Source organism: Cyprinus carpio, chromosome B17, assembly GCF_018340385.1.
Source record: "Cyprinus carpio isolate SPL01 chromosome B17, ASM1834038v1, whole genome shotgun sequence".
NCBI classification, from domain to species: Eukaryota; Metazoa; Chordata; class Actinopteri; order Cypriniformes; family Cyprinidae; genus Cyprinus; species Cyprinus carpio.
Genome location: NC_056613.1, coordinates 2952914 through 2975098, shown reverse-complemented (window position 1 = coordinate 2975098; position 22185 = coordinate 2952914). Strand labels below are relative to the sequence as shown.

At 37.7% G+C, this 22185-nt stretch overlaps 3 protein-coding genes across 3 annotated transcripts; 2 read left to right on the top strand and 1 right to left on the bottom strand.

Annotated features, from left to right (window-relative positions):
• The first annotated feature begins 143 nt into the window (after window positions 1–143).
• On the top strand, window positions 144–6369 carry LOC109106788 (required for meiotic nuclear division protein 1 homolog). Its single transcript, XM_042743053.1, has 11 exons — window positions 144–304; window positions 608–1023; window positions 1104–1212; window positions 1327–1454; window positions 2111–2211; window positions 2320–2426; window positions 2552–2616; window positions 2793–2869; window positions 2969–3089; window positions 5129–5245; window positions 5518–6369. Exons 2-11 carry the CDS (start codon window positions 610–612, stop codon window positions 5548–5550), a joined length of 1272 nt encoding a protein of 423 aa, XP_042598987.1. The 5' UTR covers window positions 144–304; window positions 608–609; the 3' UTR covers window positions 5551–6369.
• LOC109106787 (zinc finger and BTB domain-containing protein 2-like) lies at window positions 6232–10682 on the top strand. The gene is made up of 3 exons (XM_019120037.2): window positions 6232–6367; window positions 9081–9263; window positions 9351–10682. The coding sequence occupies exons 2-3, from the start codon at window positions 9091–9093 to the stop codon at window positions 10504–10506; spliced, it is 1329 nt and encodes a 442-aa protein (XP_018975582.1). The 5' UTR covers window positions 6232–6367; window positions 9081–9090; the 3' UTR covers window positions 10507–10682.
• Window positions 10683–10858: 176 nt separating this feature from the next.
• Window positions 10859–21989, bottom strand: akap12a (A kinase (PRKA) anchor protein 12a). The gene is made up of 4 exons (XM_042743081.1): window positions 21598–21989; window positions 20259–20358; window positions 12224–19663; window positions 10859–12132 (listed from the first exon to the last, which is right to left on the bottom strand). Exons 1-3 carry the CDS (start codon window positions 21712–21714, stop codon window positions 12264–12266), a joined length of 7617 nt encoding a protein of 2538 aa, XP_042599015.1. The 5' UTR covers window positions 21715–21989; the 3' UTR covers window positions 10859–12132; window positions 12224–12263.
• Window positions 21990–22185: the final 196 nt, after the last annotated feature.

Below are 22185 nucleotides of genomic sequence, written 5' to 3'. Positions count from 1 at the left end.
TGATAAACATATTAAGAGAACAAACGTAGCAAACCTTGATTTGCATATGGTTTTACACGAAACTTACCAAATAAACAATAAGGTTCACAATAAAATAAAAAAGCTGAATAAGTCTGTAGGGGCGGAGTGACTTTTACGTCACCAAAATACAGGAAGTGCCCGGGTCAGTCGTGCAGTTCGAACTGTCAAATAAACTTTATGTGAATGTTTTAGAATGTTGCAACATTTGTATCTACGGTGTAACACTTTCTGTCACCGAACGTTCTAATATTTGGCGGGACGGGACGCGGCAGGTACGCTAAAGGTGAAAGAGAACGAATTACTGTGAATTATTAGAATCAAATATAAGTTTGAACAGCTTGCGTTTACAGTAGAGTACTAAACAATTAATAGTGTAGCTGCTTTATGTCAGCTGATCAGAATGACGCTTCAAATGCATTTGCTTCTATCGACCTTTATAATTAATTGTTTGGAAGGTTGGTTATACATAATTAGATATGATCGATGCAGTGTGTTGACATGCTTGTCACTCAAGGTCAGTTAAAATAAAGGCCTCTTGGCCACTACATGCATGCTGATGTAGACATCATTTGTTTGATTCATACAGACATGTCTCTCAAGATTTTCTGGAGGTTACATCAGCCTTTGAAAAGGACACAAGCCTGTGGATTTGCTCTCAGGACACTAAATGGATTAAACAGTGTCACCGCCAACAGGTTAAACTGCACAACACTGGCATCCAGTGCTTCTACACTAAACCTTCTCAAAGACTGTAGGAATTGTCACACCGGTTTACACAACCATAGATGCTTTTTGCCGAGGGGAGTGTGTCAGAGACCACGTTTTGAAATGCTGACTCCTTTAAATTTAAAATCCAAAACATGGAGTTTACAAATGAGATTGCAGTCCACAACAACTGCCAGCATGTCAGTGCTGAAACAAGGAGGCATGCCGGGAAAAAGGACTTTTAAGGGACCAAGAACCAAACAGCCTTCACGAACCAGTCAGCCCAGTCTGGAGGAGGTGTGTGATGTTTTTTTTTGTTGTTGTTAAAATCATCTTTGGCATATATAATTATGTATCTATCTAACTATGTTTTCCAGGACATGATGCAGTGCATCGCATACGCAACTGCAGATCAGTACCATTTACCAACCCTCTGTCACGATCTCATCGCTCATGGCTTCGTTGAAATCAAAGAATTTCCCAGAGGTCAGTTCGTATGCTGCAGTTTTTTATGTTTTTGACCGTACACAGAAACTACTGCATTCCATTCTTGTTTGAAGGATACACATATTTGCAGAAAATCCATCTTGTGGGTTTCAGATGCTTCTAATGTTTTGGTGATGGGAACAGAGAACGCTGCAAAACCTTATGATAGTGGCACAATATTCATCATCATGTATTCTCAATTAAATTTCTTCATTTTAAATTTCTTTTGTTTGATTTCTTTTGTTTTTTTTTTTTTGTTTACCATAAAGATAAGTCTCTGTTCTGTAATGTAAAATAAAAAAAAAAAACTATTAGTACTATTTCATTTCAAAAATATAACATAACATTTGGAATAATTAAGATTTGTTATGTTTTTGAAAGAAGATGTTTATGCTCACTGGGGCTGCATTTATTTGCTGTTTACAGTAAAAAAAAAACAGCAATATTGAGAAATATTAGTATAAATTATTATTATAAATATATTTTCAAATGTAATTTTCTTCCTGTGATGCAAAGCTGAATTTTCAGCATCCTTACTCCAGTCTCCAGTCTTCAGTGTTGCATGATCCTTCAGAAATCATTCTAATATGCTGATGTGGTGTTCAAGACATTTCTTATTATTATCAATGTTGAAAACAGTGTAGAAAAGAAAAAAAAACATAAATGCTTCTTGAAGTCAGCATATTATCTGAAAAAAAAATTTAAAATTAACACTATTTTTACTGACTTTTTGATCAAATAATCATCACAGGAATAAGTTACATTTTAAAATATAGTCAAATAAGAGTTGTAGAAAAAATTTACAGTATTACTGTTTTTACTGACTTTTTGATCAAATAATGCACCCTTGGTGAGCCAGCCTTGATGTATACTCAGTTGAACTCATGTTTATACTCAGGTAAAGACAGTGATGAGGATACTGGAACAGCATGAAATTCAACCCTATGAAGTTGCTCTGGTCCACTGGGAAAATGAAGAGATCAGTTATACAGTAGGAGAGTGAGTCATAAATCCTTCATTTCTTAATGCAACATATATTAAAATCATATAATACCTACTGAAAGCTGCAGAATTTTTTCACATTTTTTTATTCATATGTTGGTTTAGGGGTAATTCAAAGCTCCATCGTGGAATTTTCTTGTTTAATGAAGAGCTGGATTATGATCATGTTGTTCTGGAGAAGTTTGCATTTTCCAATGCTTTATCACTGTCAGGTAGGATATGTTTGCATTTTTAAAACACTTCTAAATTATAAAAACATTGAAAACATTGATGATTTATTATATTTTTATTTGTGCATTTCCGTGTTAATATTTGTGTTTACCTTGCATGATTTCAGTAAAACTAGCAATATGGGAGGTCTCTCTCGACAACTTTGTTGAGTCCATCCAGCCAATTCCTGAGGTAGATCCACTTATGTACTCTTTCATAGGTAATACTAGCATTTGCTGCTTTTTGCAAGTTAAAATAGTTCTGTATATTAAATGGCACGGATGCAAACATGTGTTCTGTTTTTCTAAAAATGCAAAATGTATCTCAGTGTGAAATGAGGTAATTTTAGCCATAACACTTTTTAACAGATGCTGAAGTCTGGACAAAGAGTGAAACTGTCCAGGGCTGAAGTTATGCAGAAGATAGGGGAGCTCTTTTCCTTGAGGTCAGGCTGATTTTGTATAATTTTATCTGCATTATTTTGTATGAGATAACCTGCCGCTCTATTTAATTGAATTATTGCAAACTTTTTAACCTTTTACAGACACTGCATAAATCTCAGCTCTGACTTACTGATCACACCTGATTTCTACTGGGACAGAGAAGATCTTGAGCAGCTCTATGACAAGACCTGTCAGTTCCTCAATATTAATCGAAGAGTTAAGGTTAGTGAAAGTACTTGCATGTTTTTTTTTCCCCATCTATCTTGGAATGGTTTGCCTAAAATGAAAACTAGTTTAACATTTACTTGGGGTGCTCCGATTGATTGTCTACCGATCACAATCGGCCGATAATCGTGTTGGGATGATTGATCGGCGGTCTCTAAAAAGGCCGATCTCATAACACCGATCTCAAGCTGATGACACGCCTGCTGTGAGAGGTTTGGCATGACATGCAGCGGCACCGTCTCAGTCTCTGTCCAGCACGGGTGAAATAATTATAATGCTTTAGGTGAGGTACAATTCATATTTCTTCGTTAAATAACTAATAAAGTAATTTGAAAAAGTTTCTGTTAGACATAATTTCACAAACGGTGTGAGTGAATCACTGTGTGTGCTCGCTTTGTCTCTCAAAATGCAAATGGCTTGAAATCACATCGCGTCTGCACTATAGTGAACTGCACACTACACAGTTGACACAGAAATTGTCACTTGCACTATTGAGGCAGTGTTACATCATCACTAAAGTTTATAAATTGCATTTTCTTGCCAGTGTTTAAACCATTAAACGCTCGAACGCTTTCATGGAGACCGTGCGCTCATGCACACTTGCAGCGCACAGACATAATAATGCCAGGTTCACATTACTCCGTTTGTGGTGCGTATTTTCCCTCACTCGTGTTAATGGATTAAAGCGGTCACACTGCACACAAGATTGCGGTCTGTTAGTGTGTTTAGGAGCGGTGCGTCTGCAGCAGTGCAGAGATCGATTCCACACTGAGTCTAGTTTTTGCTGTGCTGCAAACGCTGAATTAAAGTAACATCGCATTGTTTGCGGTAAATATGAACATGCATTGACACAAAAATGTAGTAATTAAACCATAAATGCATATAATTAAAGTCTACTGTGTTTCACAGCCAACACATAGGCTATGTTTTTTTTTTTTTTTTTTGGCTAGGTTTAAATGAAAAGAGCACTTTTAGATAAACAAGGCAATCATTTTAAAGTTCTTTGTGAAACCGCAGGATTGCTTGTAATAAAGATTTAAATGCAAAAGAAAAGGCAGTATAGCTGAATGTCAATGGTAAGTTTTAATTCAGAATGTTTGTGATAACGTAAGAAAAGTAGTTTAAATGTATGTGTGAACCTCACATACAGCTCACAAAATCAGGCTTGCGCTGTGTAAGCTGTTGTGCAACAATTACACGATTGTAAAAACAAAAATACCATGCATGATCAAACATTTAGCTGAGATAAATATATATTTTTGAAAAAATGTGCCCCTCCACCCCTCAAATGAAAAAAATTAAAAATAATCCTCTCACAAGAGTCAACTACGAGAGGAATTAATTTTCAGAAATTAAATTCAGGCCCTGAATAAATGTCTAAAATCTTGACTGGATCATAACTATAAATAATTCTACATGATAAGAAGGCGGCTTTAAAAAGATTGGTATCGGTGATCGGATCGGCAGATACTGCTTTCTGTGATCGAAGATTGGTGATCGGCATCAAAAATCCTGATCGGAGCTCCCCTAACATTTACTCACCCTCAGACCATCCAAGATGTAGATTAGTTTGTTTCTTCATTTGGATAAATTTTGCATTCCATCATTTGCTCACAAGTAGACCCTTTGCAGTGAATGGGTGCCATCAGAATGAGAGTCCAAACAGCTGATAAACATATCACAATAATCCACACCACTAAAGTCCATCAGTTAACATCTTGTGTTCGTAAGACACAAATCTATCATTAACCTGTTTTAACTTTAAACCGCTACACTTCACAAGACTGTTGCTTGTGGATTATTGTGATGTTTTTATCAGCTGTTTGGACTCTTATTCTGACGGCACCCATTCACTGCAGAGGATCCACTGGTGAGCAAGTGATGTCATGCTAGATTTCTACATCTACATCTTGGATGACCTAAGGGTGAGTAAACTTTATGCACATTTTAATTTTTGGGTAAAGTATTCGTTTAAGGGACGTATAAATATCCTGATAAAATGTTGCTTTAAGCCTAGCTCACTGTTTGTTTTCTAGGTTGTGAACGAGAAGTTACAACACTGCACTGAACTTACAGACCTGATGAGGAACCACCTCAGTGAGAAACACAGTCTCAGACTGGAGTGGATGATCGTCGTACTGATTGCTATTGAGGTTCGTAAACACTGATATCCACTTTAAGCAGACTTTCATTTTGAACACCAGTTTAATAGATAATAAATAATATTCAGCTGCACTGTCAAAAACTGTTGAAATGTCTACATCATATCATATTTATGTACTCCAAATTTGATTTAACTACACATTTTGCAAATGCAATGCAAAACTTATATATATATATATATATATATATATATATATATATATATATATATATATATATATATATATATATATATTTTTCTTTTTTTTTTTACAATCTATAGGTGATGTTTGAACTTGCTCGTGTAATCTTCTGAGGACCCACAGATACAGTCTTACAAAGGCATACAGTGACTTTTTGTAAACCAGCAAATCATTTTGTTTCTGTAGATGAAGTTCTCATTGATAAATCATCTTATCTTTTGATATACTAAATGTGACACTGACCTGAAATAAAGTTTTTTTTTTTTAGAAGTATTGGATAAATAGTGGCTCATTTTGTGTCTGTTTTTTTTGGCTTCTTTTCAGAAAGGTGTGGGATAGAAATCACTGTTAAATCTATGTCCTTAACTCTGCTCCTGCTGTAAAATCCAGATTAAGCAGAACTTCTAAATGAGCTTCAGTAATATAAAACCGCTCCAAAATGTGCACAACAACTCTTCACATGCTGCCTTATTGCCAATGGCAATGGAACTTGGTTTTGTAATTGTATTGTGTTTACATAGCCTCTGATAATACTAAAATTTCTGAGCTGATTTTTTTTTTTTTTTTTTTTTACTTTACAAGCTGTGACAAACTCTCTCTGTTGTTTGAAACACATATATAAGCTCAAGTAACATTTTACACTTTTATGCATAATTGCACTAGTTATTAATAATGATGCTCAAATGAACCTGCTTACAAATACAACATGACGTCATGCTGATGTTCTAGATTGATTGATTGATCAGCCTCCAGTGATTGACAGCCGTTCGATACGGCGCGCGCTCACGTCATGTGATTCAAAGCCTCCGGAAAACGGCAGCGGATCACAGACCGACTGAACTCGTACTGCTCGGTGGAGAGGTTTCCTCCGCTTCAGCCAACAAACTAAACTGAATACGGCATTAGAGTTCTGTCGAGAAAGAGCAGACGGTAAGTGACGGCTTTAAGGTTCTATTGCAAAATGTTTAATACAACGGTTGTCGGCTTGTTTTTAGTCCAGTAACGAAGGCCACTATCGATTACTCACGGATCTTGACCGAAAATGATTCATATTTTGACCGTTTTTTGTCTTGGCATTGCTTTTGCTTCTCGGAAGATTAACGGTTTTCATATCTCTATTCATCTGTCTGATTTTCTTTCGCTCGTTTAAAGTGTAACGCAATGTTAGTTTATTGGGTTCATTGCGTGAGCGCGTGTTTCCTATTTGTCCGCAGAAACTTTTGTACTCGGAATTCACCAGCAGCATGGGCGGGGCTTCAACATATACACACACACACACACACACACACACACACGTAGTTGCCTCAAAACCTATTTAGACCATACAGTCTATGATTTAGACACTGAAACCACACTTCTGAAACAGCATTATGCATAATTGTACACGTGTCTATTTTGGTAAATGGCAATCATTTTTTCATCCATGTATTTCTGAAAGTGTAGGAACTTGATGCATTTGGTCTTTGAAAACCGTGTCCTCTGGTGTGACACCATATCCTGATTTTAAATCTGCCAATTCCAGAGAAAACTTAATTAGTTGAAGGACCCCATTCATGGTTGTATTACTGAAGAACTGTGAAGCCCATGACATGAGCAGATGATCATTTTTGTCTCAGAATTGTTCAAATATTTAACTTTTTTTGGAACCACTACATTTTGTTGTCCTTTGGTGTGACACCCCTAAATTATATTTTTTAAATAAAATTGCATGTTGAACTACATGATGGAAAATTGTGCAAATGTGTCTTGCTTACCGCTAATGACAGGTTAGCGTTGAATAGCAAGGTCATTAATTGAGACAAAAGGCTGAAACGTAGTATGGTGTGACAGAAAATGTCCTCCGGTGTGATGCCTGTACCGACACACCAGAGGACAAGGTCTCTTTAAGAAGCAACGATTTTTTTAACTCCCTCCTTATTCTTTTTTTTTTCAGTGTTTTTAAATGCAATAATTACATTAAACTATTTTCTGATGTTTTTACAGAAAACTAGTACTTTTATAAAGCGTCATGAAAATAAGTAGGCCTATAAAACGTGATACTTTGTTTCTGAGATGGAAAGAATTGAGGGAGAGAAATTAGTGAAAGAGAGAGGACACTGAAATTTAGACAGAAAATTAACGGATCCACACAGAAGGGAGGAGATCCTAAGAGAACAATGCAGAAAGAAAATAGATTCAAAATGATTTCTTAAAAAGAGTATCCACACAGATTTAGAAAAATTAGATTATAGTCTGTGCCTCACATGCAGCGGAGCTCTACAACACATTCAGCAACATACTAGAATAATATAATTAACATACTTGATAAATAATAGACTTAATTTTAAAAATAAATTTTGTTTTGTTTAAAATGTGATGATATTGTTTGTATCAAAATGAAACCTTCTTTCTCCTTTGACATGTTCAAAATGAAATATAAATAATTTAATAACTGTTTTAAAAACCATTTCTGTCCTTTAGTGTGAGGTAATGCCCTATGGTGTCACACAAATAAAAGAGCCACAGATTTGTTTTTATCTCAAAATAGCTTTTAAAAAAAACGTTTTGAGTATTGCAGTAGGGGAGATACAAATCACCAAACAAAAAAAAATTTTAAAATTCACAACTTTTTATATTATACAACAAAAAATGTCTTGTTGTTAATTAAAGTTTGTCTTGAAATTGTCTAACAAGTCATGGGGAAAAATTATGTTCATTATAATTTAATATTAAATAGCACTATAGGAAAATAAGTGTGTAACAATGAAGATAAATCTCTGTCATGCTATTTATGTATTATTATTATTATTATTATTATTAAGAGTTTTATTCTTAATTTTTGTCACACCATAAATTTATGGTACAGTTCAGTTTAAAAAAAAAAAGCAGTGAAAGAATTGACAAAGTTAGTGACTTTACCTTTACATTTTCTCAAAGATCAGACTTGCACTACATGTATGCATTTCTTTTTCAAATTTATTTATCCATATGGTCAAGCCTTTTTTCACTGCATATTTGTCAACTACCCTATATATATATATAATATATACACACACACACACACACACACACACACACACACACACAATCAGATTGATGTACAAAAAATGGCCAAAAATATGATTCAGAAAATACATTTACATCAATATATTTTAGGCCAAATATATTTTGCTATTTTTTTTCATTTATTTTTTAAATATATTTTAATTAAAAACAAAAAATGTCCTCCGTATATTTCAGTCCAAGAAAATAAATTCACATGTCACATTTGAGGAGGAAAAAACTATTTTACTAACTATTACTATTTGTTGTAAAAGTGCAATATAACAATATATAAATAGTTACCACATATGCATTCATCCTCAGGGTAGCCTACTGTAAGACTGAAATTTATTTTTTTATCTTGCCCCTGAAATACATTTTAAAATGTTCAATTCAGAAAATATATTTAAATGAGCTTCTGTTTCCAGCATATATATTGAATGTATTTAAAATGTATATTAGACAGAATTTATTTATCCATATGGTCAAGGACACACAGGCTATAGATGTTCTTTAATAAATGGAGTTTTGCATATTTAATGAGGTGCAAGATAAATTGACCGAACCCACTGAATATTTTCTTTTAATCTTTGTGTGTGTGTGTGTGTGTGTGTGTGTTTAGGTGGAAAAAAATGGACTTGGCCCATCATGGTCTCGTTCTCCTTAAGCGCCTCAATGCTCAGAGAGAGTTTGGTTTTCTCTGTGACTGTACTGTGGCCATCGGGGATGTTCTTTTCAAAGCCCACAAAGCCGTTCTTGCAGCGTTCTCAAACTACTTCCGTATGCTGTTCATCCATCAAGACAGGTACTACGAACATGATTGCAAAAAAGTTCTTTGTTCACATTTGCAGTACTCCGTTATTAAAAGATTCTTTATGCTTCTCTTTTGCAGTAACTGTGTTCGACTGAGACCTTCAGACATACAAGCAGATATCTTCAGCTACCTGCTAAACTTAATGTACACTGGAAAATTCACCTCACAGCCCATTGACCCCCTTCGCCTTGAGCAGGGTGTAAAATTCCTGCATGCCTACCCTTTATTACAGGAGGCAAGTCGTCTTATAAACCCTGAGTCCCAGTATGTACCTTTGACAAACTCGCTTTATGGAGTACAGATACCTGATCAGACATACAGTGGGCCTGAAAGAAATACAGCATGCAAGGATGGCATTTATGCTAAAAACTCTGAAAACGTTAACCGAGAACTTTTTGACATTCCTGATATGGATTACAGATCTCCACAACCTGTCGGCATAGAGTCACCCACCCAAAATCCTGCAGCCACAATGGTCCAACACCTCACATATGGCATAATGAGTAAGAGTGCTTCCTCCAGAAAGCATTATGCCTGTAATTATTGTGGAATCCGTTTTAACCAGAGGTGCAAGTTGAAGGAACATCTCGTGGTCCACACCAACCAAGCAACTGAGCCACAGGTATTGTCTATGCAAAATGGTCACACCATTGAGCTTGAAAGTCAGGAAATGGAGGAGGACCATAAGCATGCTGACAGTGATGTGATTAGTGATACCGATCAACAGGCGTGGATGGAAGACACCCCGCCGCCCTCTGAAATTGCTGATATAGACAACCTGGAGGGCACTGAGATGGGTCGTGAAATGAAACGCCGAAAATTTAAGTGTCTGACCTGTGCTCGCAAGTTTATTCAGAAGAGCCACTGGCGTGAGCACATGTACATTCACACTGGAAAGCCATATAAGTGCAGTGCTTGCGGAAAGAACTTCTGCAGGGCCAATCAAGCTACTCGGCACGTTTGTTTGAGTCAGGAGACAGACTCTTACATTATGGTCAACAAACAGAGTTTGGTTCTGTGTGGTGGAGAAGACAACAGTCAAGTGGACGCTCTCTTTCAGTCTTCTGAAAGACCTTATAAATGTAGCATGTGTGCAGCACCTTTTACAAGTCCTTCTGAGGTTCCCAAACATCAGTGTTTGACTGAAAGTGACGCTGTATCAGAAAATTCTCTGGGAGAAAATCAAATGAAGGACTTCGAGACAACTACTCCTGAAGTAACCATTCCTTCTTGAAATGTCATGCTAAAGCAGTATTAGCTTATTGCCAATTTTTAACTATTTGTATGTTTGTGTTATGAACTGAGATGATTTGTTGTTGTTGTTTTGTTTTTTTTAAGGTCAACTGCATTTTCATGTCCTTTTTTCTATTGAAAGGTCATTTGTGAATTTGTTTGAAACTAATAAAATGCAGAAACTTTCCATTCAGAAACACTTCTGGGTTGCCTCATTAAGTAATTGTACATTGCAAGTAGGAAAAAAAACAGCATATTATGAGGCTGTCTTTCATCCATTCGCGGAAAGAAATAAAAACTCTACTAGCATGCTGTATATCAACTTTTCATAAATTACAATTCCAAAACTGGTAACGTTTCTTTTATTTAAATAAAACTTAAATTTATAATTTGTTTTAAACCATACATTTTTAAATGTTGCAAAATCCAGGAACAATACTACACTCTTGTATTTGGTTGATTGTTAATATTGCAATTTCTTCAAAGATGCATAGTCTGTATAATCAAACAGTCTGTACATGTGGTTTCGAACACTTCTTAGCAATATATTAGAATAAGTTAAAAATTTGTTTTCAATACTGTCATGGCTTATTGTATCAGGCAAGATGCAAACCTCCATAATACAAGCAAGGCAGGTTGTATAATAGTAACAAAAATGCTCAACTGTGTAACAATCATATGCAGTACAGAGTGTTTTGATACTTGGGGGGAAAAATAAAAAACTTACACAGGGAAAAGTCAGTAGCTGCAACTAGATTGCATGCTTCAATTTTCATGCCAAAAATATAGTCACAAATATTTTCTGAAATTGGGTGTTTCTGTAAATTAAAATTGTGAATTACAAAAACAATATTCATAACAATGACATGGCAACAAAAATAAATCATGAGTTTGATAAGATTTTGACTGTTCTTTGTAAAACAAAATAAACAATCTGCCAGTTTCAGTCATTGATTACATCTGACTGAATAATGTCTCAAAAAATATTCAGTATTGTGATTGGCTCATTACAGCTTTGGTAAAGTATACATCATATTTAGAGTATAAAATAAATTTATCCTAGATGCATATCAAGAGGTATATACTAAATATTGTTGAAACGTAATTTTCTGTAAAGTTGCTTTTCAACGATCTGTATCGTAAAAAGCGATATACAAATAAACTTGAATTGAATTGAATTGTAGATGATGGTTCAAAAGGAAATTACCTTTGATTTAGTAAATATTTTTAGTTTATATTTTTTTTAGATATCTAACAACATGATATAATGTGGCATAAGCTTATGCTAATGTCTGAATAACGATAACAAAAAAATTTAATACATTGACAAATATCCTTAGTAAAAATATGACAAAATAGCGGCTTTTGAAGGGTTTTATATGTTAAAATATATTTTCTGCATGAAAGTAAAATTTACAAATTTAGTTAATCAAAAAACAGCCTCTCCACTGAATAACTACTGTTTTTGGTTTCACTTTTGCTTAATGGAACTTTAATGATGCAATTTTGCTTCTCAGTGGTTTGGTCATTTCTTTGTTGTCAGAAATGTGAATCCCAGCTGATTTTGTGCCGAGCACAGCCACTTCCAGGTGTAAAATGTTCTGAATTATCCTTGTTAAACTTGCACCTGAAATTACAGAATCAGTGTTATGATTAAAAAAAAAAATCTGATATCAAAAATGACTGATAACTGAATGCGATATAATAAAATGACATACCAACTCATTCAAATCTTTCATCTGGTTTAGCACGCCACTATCAAATAGCAGCATCAGATGTTTGTTTAGCAGCAGTATCTTGGGGTGCATCCTCTGTGAGTGTCACCTGACACAGGGAATCTCCAATATTATCTACAGCATCCTCCCACACATCCTCTTCTACCTCTGACTGAGGTTCTGTTGAAGTATGCCGCAAGGAAGCCTTCCCGTTTTCTTCATCTGATATACACTTTCGAGTTAAAACTGATGTCGTTACCTCTTTCGCAGCCACAAATGGTGGTTCAACATCTTTAGACACAACTGAAGCCTCTGACTTTGCTTCCTTTTTCTGCTGTTCAACTACCTGCAACATTGCTTTCTTTACTTCTGGTGTAGCAACAGGTGGAGCTGTTGCTATTACAACTGCGGCAACAGCTGGTGCCATCATCACAGGGGATAAAGCAGGTGTCTCTGCTACTGGTGTTTCCTGTCGTGCCTTTTCTAATGTAGTCACAGTGGGTGCCTCCATCCCAGTTACAACTGATGTCTTTACCAAGAGCACGGCTGGTGTCGTCCGTGTCTGTGCTACCTGCTCTGTAACTGGTGTTTGTACTGCTAGGATCACAGCAGGTGCTTCTGGTACTGAAACTGGTGTCTCTACCACTGGTGGCTTTACTTCTACTCCTGCCGTCACTGCTGGTAGAACTACTGGAGGTGCAGCCTCTTTTGCAATCACTGAAACCAGAACTGGTGTCTGTACCACTGGGATCATAACAGGTCTCTCTGCCATTGCAATTGCAGTTGGTGCTTCTGTGGTAGTTTCTAGTACAAGGCTCACAACTGACCTTTCAGCTATTGGAGTCACAGTTGGTGTCATCATCACTGGGGTTACAACTGGTGTCTCTGCCACTACAACTGGAGTTGTAGTTTCCACTACTGGGATCATAACAGGTGTTTCTGCTGCTGCAGTCACTGCTGAAACAACTACTGGAGGAGTAGCCTCTGTTACTGCCACAAAAACCTGACATGGTGTCTGTGCCACTGGAGTCAAAACTGGTGTCTTACCCACTGCAACTGGAGCTGGCTTTACTACTTGACTTTCTACTACTGGGATCATAACAGGTGTTTCTACTGTTGCAGCCACTGCTGAAACAACTACTGGAGGTGTAGTGTCTGTTACTGCCACTAAAACCTGACATGGTGTCTGTGCCACTGGAGTCAAAACTGGTGTCTCAACCACTGCAACTGGAGCTGGCATTACAATGGGAGTTTCTACTACTGGGATCACAACAGGTGTTTCTACTGCTGCAGTCACTGCTGAAACATCTACTGGAGGTGTAGTCTCTGTTACCATCACTGAAACCTGACCTGGTGTCTGTACCACTGGGGTCACAACTGGTGTCTTATCCACTGCAACTGGAGCTGAATTACAAACAGGAGTTTGTAATACTGGAAACTCAACAGGTGTTTCTACTGCTGCAGTCTCTTCTGAAACAACTACCGGAGGGACAGTCTCTGTTACCATCACTGAAAACTGACCTGGTATCTGTGCCACTAGAGTCAAAACTGGTGTCTCAACCACTGCAACTGGAGCTGGCATTACAATGGGAGTTTCTACTACTGGGATCACAACAGGTGTTTCTACTGCTGCAGTCACTGCTGAAACATCTACTGGAGGTGTAGTCTCTGTTACCATCACTGAAACCTGACCTGGTGTCTGTACCACTGGGGTCACAACTGGTGTCTTATCCACTGCAACTGGAGCTGAATTTACAACAGGAGTTTGTAATACTGGGAACTCAACAGGTGTTTCTACTGCTGCAGTCTCTTCTGAAACAACTACCGGAGGGACAGTCTCTGTTACCATCACTGAAAACTGACCTGGTGTCTGTACCACTGGGGTCACAACTGGTGTCTCCACTGCAACTGGAGCTGAATTTACAATGGGTGTTTGTAATACTGGGAACTCAACAGGTGTTTCTACTGCTGCAGTCTCTTCTGAAATAACTACCGGAGGGACAGTCTCTGTTACCATCACTGAAACCTGACCTGGTGTCTGTACCACTTGGGTCACAACTGGTGTCTCAACCACTGCAATTGGAGGTGATTCTACAACAGCCGTTTCTACAGCTGGAATCACAGCTGATGTTTCTGATGCTGCAGTTGCTGCTGGTGTAACTGGAGGTGCTGCATGTGTTGCAATTACTGAAATCTGAGCTGGTGTTTCTACCACTGGTGTCACAAATGATGTCTCTGCAGGTGAAGTTGCTACTGAAGTTTTTACTTCTGGGATCATAATTGTTTCTGATGCTACTGGAGTTCCAGCTGATGTAACTACTACAGGAAATACAGCTTCTGCCACTGTCATTGAAATCATAACTGGTATCTCAGTGTCTGGTGCCTTTGCCATTTTAGCTACAGTTGGTTTTACTGATGTAATGGAGACAATGGGAGTTTCAGTTACTTGGCTCACAGGTGTTTCTGCAAATGAGGTCACATCTAGTGTAACCTCTTCTGGAGGTACAGTCTCTTCCACTGAAACAACAGCTGGAGTCTCCACAACAGATGTTACTGTGGCTGGGATCTCTACTACAGGGGACACAACTGTTTTCTCTACTGCAGCTGGAGTTGATTTTACTGCTGTGACAGAAAAAACAGGTGTTTCTACAACTGTGCTCACAACTGGTGCTTCTGCTAGTGTAGTAGTCACTGTTCCTGTACTTATCACTGGAGTTGCAGCTCCTGTTACTATTACTGAACCAAGATCTGGTGTTGCTACCACTGGAATCACATTCTGTATCTCTACTACTGGGACTACAGCAGTCCTCACAATCACTGATTCGACATTTGGTGTTTCGACAGGTGTCTCTTTTACAGAAGGTACATCCTTTGACTCATTGCCTAGAGTTACAACTGGTGTTACTTCATCTAAAGGTGTAGCTGGTGTCACTACCACAGAAATAACAGTTGGAATCTCCACCACTTGTTCTTTGGTCACTGTTGTTAACACTGATGTGTCAGAGTCTATGTTTTGATTTTGTAATGTAACAGCAGAATTATGAGTATCAGTTGTATTTGCCATAGATGTAACCACTGGTGTTCCTACTTCAAGTTCTTTAGCCACTGAGGTGACAACTGGTGTCTCCACTTCCAGTTCAGTTACTATAGCTGTCTCTACTTTCACTTCTGATACCACTGGAATTTCTACCTTTGGTTCTGTCACTTCAAGTGTCTCAGCCCTGAGTTCACTCACTACTTGTGACTGTATCTCAGAAACAGCAACTTCTGGCATTTTTGCTGTAACTTCAGAGGTCAGTGGTGATTCTTGTGCAATGGGTGTTTTTTCCATTACTGCAGGTATTTCATCTTTAATTTCTGTCTTGTCTAATTGCAACTCATTTGACAGTATCTTTTCTGTTACCTGTTCAAGAGGTTCACATTTTAGACCAGCATTTTCATCTTCTTCATTCCTCTTTTCACTCATATTACTAACTTCTATTTCTGCAGCAGTATAATTTTGTGCCAGCACTGTGATTGTAGGCACTTCAATCATAGTCGGCCCTGAATTAAACCCTTCTGGTTCTGGTTTGGGAACAACAGCCATTGTATCTTTTTCTTCTGGAACTGGCGTTTCTTTCATTTCTGACAGTGTCATTGCTGGGGTCTGTTCACCATCTATTTCTTCACCATCTTGTTCTGTTGGTTTTGGTAGCTTAGATTTTGCAAGTACCTGTGTCACTGGTTCAGACACCATAGGCTTCTCTTTCCCAGATTGTTTTGTTGTGTTCTCAATAATGGCAACCATCTCTAAAACTTTACCAGTCTTAATATTCTCCATTGTCGCTGGTTGTGCAATTTCTGTTGCTACAGGTTTTGCTGCAACTTCTGGCAATACTATTTCTAGAGGTTTTAGTATGACTTCAGAACTAGCGCCAGGCTCTTCTGGTGTTTCTGTGTGCTCAGCTACATCTTTTGAAAATGCAGAAACAACTGTGTGTTCTCTTATTTTACAAACCATGTCTCCAATTTCACTTCCTGCATCCACAATTGTTTCAGGAGATTCATCAGTAGGAGTTTTATTGCTGTCAGTGTTTGTCAGTGGTTGCCCTTCCTTCACTGCATGTTCCTCTTCCTCTTTCACAAAAATCCCATCCGTTCTGTCAGTTCCACTGTCTTCCACTTTATCATCCAAATGTATTTTAATGTCTTCTTTATGGAGCTCTTCAGCCTCTTCAACTAATACTGGTTCTGACACCTCCTTGACTGGCAGCTGTTCTCTGGCTAATGACTCATCTCCAGCATCTGAAATATTTTCAACCTCAATATTTTTAACAGCTTCTGAAGCAACATCATCCCCTGTCTCTTCTTCTACATATATTTCCTTAATGTCCTGCTGTGCCATTTTTTCATAATCTTTTTCTTCTATTTTGCCACTGATGTCCTCCACAGTCACCGCTGAATCACCTGCTAATAAGACTGCATCTTTTACATCAAAATGTATTTCACAGGCATCAACATGTATTGATTCAACTGCTTCTAATTTTAAACTCCCTTCTAACTCCAGTGTCTCTGCCTGTATGTGATCTGAAATTGGACTTATAATACTATCAGTCTCTGTGATTTCCAGACACTCCACAGCAGAAGCATTAATTTCTATTTCTTTGACTTCTTTACTTGTGGTAGTGCCAGGACTCCTGTCTATATCACCATGTGTCAAAGAATCAACTACTTTGGTGGATGCAGGTTGATCAGACTTAGCAATGGACAATTCAACATCTGAAAGCGTGAGCTCTTTTTCAGGTTCAGCAGCTACTGGTTGGTCATATACAGGTTCCTCTAACACTGAATGCAGTGGACACTCTGTTTCAGGACCATGAGTGTAGTCTGAAATAACCTGTTCCAGCCCAGCTTCACTTTGCATTGTCCCAATCACATGTCTGAGTTCAATACCAGTTGTACATTCCTCTCTTTGTTTCTCCATATGAGTCTCCTCTGAATCTCCCACAAGAGGCTCTGCCACTAATTGAATAACTTGCTCTACACTTAGCTCAGTTTCAATGACAGATTCCTTTTCACTTACAATTACTTCCTGATACTCAGTCTTTAGTTCCTTAATTTCAGCCTCATAGAACTCATCTGTCCAAAGTCCTGCAATTTCAGTTTCATTTGTAAAGTTTTCAGAGACTAATTCAGTTGGGACAGCATCACTTACTTCAGGTATTGCCTCAACTAATGGTGCAGGAAGATGTTCTTCAACCGATTCTATTTCTTGATATTCTAGGCCTGTACATATTGCTGTTGCCTCAGTTTTCTTATGTGCAACCAAAACCTTTGTTTCCTCTGTTGTGGAGGACTGTACAATATAAGGTGAAAATGACACGGCCAGAGATTCTTGGCTTTCATCTTTTGTAGTTACTGACTGAACACTTGGAGTCATGTAGATAGATTGAATAGCTTCCTGTAGGATCACATCTGATGTTTGTATACCATATTCAACTGACACTGGTGTAACATGCCCAGATGACCTGGGTGAATTGGTTAGTTGCGAGACTGCCGAGACCATTTCAGTAGTGTCATCCGATTGTTCAACAGATTGTTCACTTGATGGTTCTGGGGCAGTGACTGCATCTGCTGTCAACTCCACAATGTCCTCAGCAAAGGTGTCATTCTGTGTTGTCCACTCAGCAGATGTCATTGGTGTTTCAATGCTTTCCTCAATGATGCCTTCTTCTGGAATATCACTCAGTTGCTGATATTTGCTCACAAAGTCTGTAAATTCTTCAAAGTCTTCTGATAATCCATGTATGACTGTTGGTCCAATGTTAATTGGAACTTTAGCTGCAATTTTGGGCACAAAGTTATTAGATGTGTCCTGTTCTAACACTTGTGAAGTCATCTCTGGCATCTCATGTTCTATTGTGATTTCAACTTGTTGCTCATGCACCTCCTTCAGACTTTCAGGCTCAATTATTTCATACTCAGACAAAGGAATAATAGCTGGGGTTTCATCATCTTCATCACCTGTTTCATGATCCTTTGAAGCCTCATTGGAGGATGAATCGTCTTTCCTTGCATCTGATTTTCTCTTTTTATGCCCTGGAATGAGTTTCTTCATAGAAAATGGTTCATCTTTGTTCATCTCACTGTCTGAAGGTATCTGCTCAGGGGTACTACTTTCTCCAGTTCTGACCTTTCTCTTCGGGGTGACAATTTTTTTAAACGTTTTCCATGTGGATCCCATCTCTCCCTCTGCAGGACTTCCAGTTTGTTCATTAGATGATGTGAGATGATCATAATCACCTTCAGTGGAACTTCCTAGTGGAGAGTCAGTAGTTTTCTCATATTCCTCTCTTTTGTCTGGCGTTTCATCCTCATTTGTTTTTCTAGCTCTTTTTTTAGCAGAGCCACCACAAATCAGTGCCTCCCAGGAAGCGGTGGTGTCAGATTTCTTTTTGGACTGTTGAGGGCTTACATCAGCCATTAGCTCCTCTTCAGCCGTTTTTGGTTCCACAACTACTGGCTCCTCCACTTTTGCGAGCTCTGTCAATTCAGAGGATGGTTTCGGCTGTTCAGAGACTTGTTCCTCTGCCTCAATCACCTTTTCTGCAGCTTTACATTCTCGCTGCCTTCTTGTGGAAAATTTCCTAAAAAGTCTTTTAAGTGGACTTCCTTGTACCTTATCTTTCTCTAGAGAATTCTGAAGCTCTCCTTCTGGTAACAACTTGTCATTGTCTTTCTCCTGTGAATCTTTTTCTTCCTCTGATGTAATATAAGAGATATCAAGGCATATACATTTACTGTCCTCTTTTTCGGCCTCTTCTACACCCATTCTCTCAATTCTTTTGAGTTCCTCTTCCTTACTCTCTTTTTGCATTTCCTCTTCTTTCTTTTTCTTTCTTAAACTGGCAAAGATTCCTTGTGTAAAGAATTGCTTGATTGGTGACATTGGTTCCTCTGGCTCAGGACTTCCTTCTTTTTCCAGTTCTTTCTCAGGTGTGTCCTCCACATGATGTTCCACTATCTTTATGTCCTGATCCAGCTCTTTTTCATTGTCTGTTTGTTGAGAGTGTTCAGCTCCATCAGACTGGGAAGACACCTCACTTTTTCGAGTCTCATCGGGTGTGTTTTCATTTGCTGCCACTGCACTGTTCTCCTGGGTGTCACTGGAGTCCTCTGAGGGACTTGCGACTTTTTCTTCTTGTTCATCTGATTCAGTCTTTTCACATGTGTCTTTTTTTAGGGTAAACTTAAATCCAACAAATCTGAAGATTTTTTTGAAGCCAACTTCATTGATATCATTCACTTGGTTGTCCTCCACAGTTTCCTCCTTCACAGTCGCACTATCTGCATTAACCATCTCTGTGCTCTCGTTTTTTGTGACTGGTTGAAGAGCATCCATTTCCTGGAGGTCTTCAGTTGTTTCTGTACCATCTTCTTTCAGAGCAACAAACCCTGAGCCAACTGACAAAAAATAAATAAATAAGAATGAAAAGTCCCAAGGTAAGTGTATACTCAAAAAATATTTGTGACCCTGGACCACAAAACCAGTCTTAAGTCATTGGGGGATATTTGTAGCAATAGCCAAAAATACATTGTCTGGGTCAAAATTATTGATTTTTCTTTTATGCCAAAAATCATTAGAATATTAAGTAAAGATCATGTTCCATGAAGATATTTTGTAAATTTCCTACTGTAAATATATCAAAACTTAATTTTTGTTTAGTAATATGCATTGCTAAGAACTTCATTTGGACAACTTTAAAGGTGATTTTCTCAATATTAAATTTTTTTGCACCCTCAGATTCCAGCTTTTCAAATAGTTGTATCTCGGACAAATATTGTCCTATCCTAACAAACCATATATCAATGGCAAGCTTATTTATTCAGCTTTCAGATTACGTATAAATCTCAATTTCGAAAAATTTAGGCTTATGACTGGTTTTGTGGTCCTGGGTCAAATTTGACATTTACTACTATAAAAAGTGCTGTTCTCATTTCATTTGGAAACAACAAGGGGAAACAATGAAATTAATAGCAATAATATAGTTTTACATACCATCTGCAAGTACTCTCTCCTCAAAGTTGCCATTTAATTCATCTGCATGGTTCCTTGTCTTTACATTCAAACTGGAGATCTGCCCGTTTTTCTGTAATAACTACATGGAAAAGACAGGACAGATTAAGGAGGGATCAACAAAGTAAATTATACTTTAGAAATTATTTGTCATTACATCACTGTTACTCTTAACTATACGTATAATCCATATGCTATTTTTTGGCAACAAACTCAGTGAGTTTATCATATTATATTTGTCTCGCTCACTCAGGCCAAACAAACTACGGAAAAGTGCATGTACGAAGTCTGATTCAAGTTAAGAAATTCCCAAAACATTTTTACAAAAGTTATCACAATACCACATTTTCTGAATGTTAAGTGCCTAACCACAATGTAGTTTGAAGGAGATGGCCCTTGGGATAACTAACAAAACAAAATAAATGAACACATTTATGGAACGCGAGTATTACATAGCTCTCCTTTGACTAAAAGCCATCTCACAGACTTTGTTAAACCATGGCTGACCTCAGGAAATTGGAAAATCGATGCACCCAGTGCAGTAAGGGAGAACTCCATCAATCCTTTGGAAATAACAGCACTACAAATATCCCTCCATTAGTACAAAAAAACTGACAAACCCAAAAACCATTTAATCCAATAAAATAATTCAGATGAACAAGAAAACAAACAAACATCAAAGGACAAACCAGAAATTCAACCCACATGATAAGAAGTAGTTTAGTAGTGATGAAACACTTTTAAATCTAATTTAAAGATTGGAGTCAAGTAAAAAAGATACCATATTATTTGCCAGCCACTGAGGAATAAATGCAATTTATTCTGTCTACAATATTAACAGAAATACTTGGTGGATGACCTGTGACATCCAAATATGTCAACTCATCAGAGTAAATCTATACATTTACTCTGTAAACAATCGTCTAATTTACATATATATATATATATATATATATATCATCAGAGTAAATCTATACATTTACTCTGTAAACAATCATATATATATCATCAGAGTAAATCTATACATTTACTCTGTAAACAATCGTCTAATTTACTTATCCTAAAAGATAGACACCTGATAGATGAACAACACTCAGAAATCCGTTCTCCTCAGCTAAAAAGAGCAGCTCTGAACAATAAATCGTTCCTGTCTACCTACACATCATTTTGAGCATCACATGTATGTTCTGCATTACCTCAAAAATGCCGTAACGGAGGCAGCACACTGTGTTTTGAGTTGTGTGTCTATAGATTCAGAGCTCGTGTCTTGAAACTTTGTGAAGCATTTCTCTGCAGCAGGAGGCTGGTTCATGCATTTTACCTTGTCATCAGCAGCGCCGTCATCCTGAGCATCGCTCGCCGCTGCAGTGAGCTCCTCCGCCGCTGCGTCCTCCTCACATCTGCTGTCCCGCTGCGCGGATGATGCTGTAGCTCCCATTTCACAATCCTTCTCTCGTTCTCTTCGGTTTCTTCCCTTTCACCCGATGTAACTGCAAAGCGAAAGGGGGAATATCCGAAGATGAGTGCTGAGCGGTGGTCAGACTCAGAAGTGATGCAGTTTGGCTCGAAGCAAACTCTTTTAGGACACATCCTTCCTGCATCACATGAACACACTGGCACGCCTCGACGCATCGGTGGGAGAGAGAACGAGAGTCCTGGGATGACCGAGGGACAAGCTTTACAATGAACGTTTTTATCCCATGATTATGCTTCTTTATGCATCGCATGTGTTTATGTAGAGGCCAATGATTGCATTAAGGCACTCAAAATAGCTCATATTGTGTGTGGAATAACTATATATATATTTTTTAAAAATTTTTAGGCAAACGTTAATTTCAAAGTTGAAAAATGAAGCACAGATCTTCTCATGGGACTATGAGGGAAAGCACTCAGTTGTACTCCAAAACAT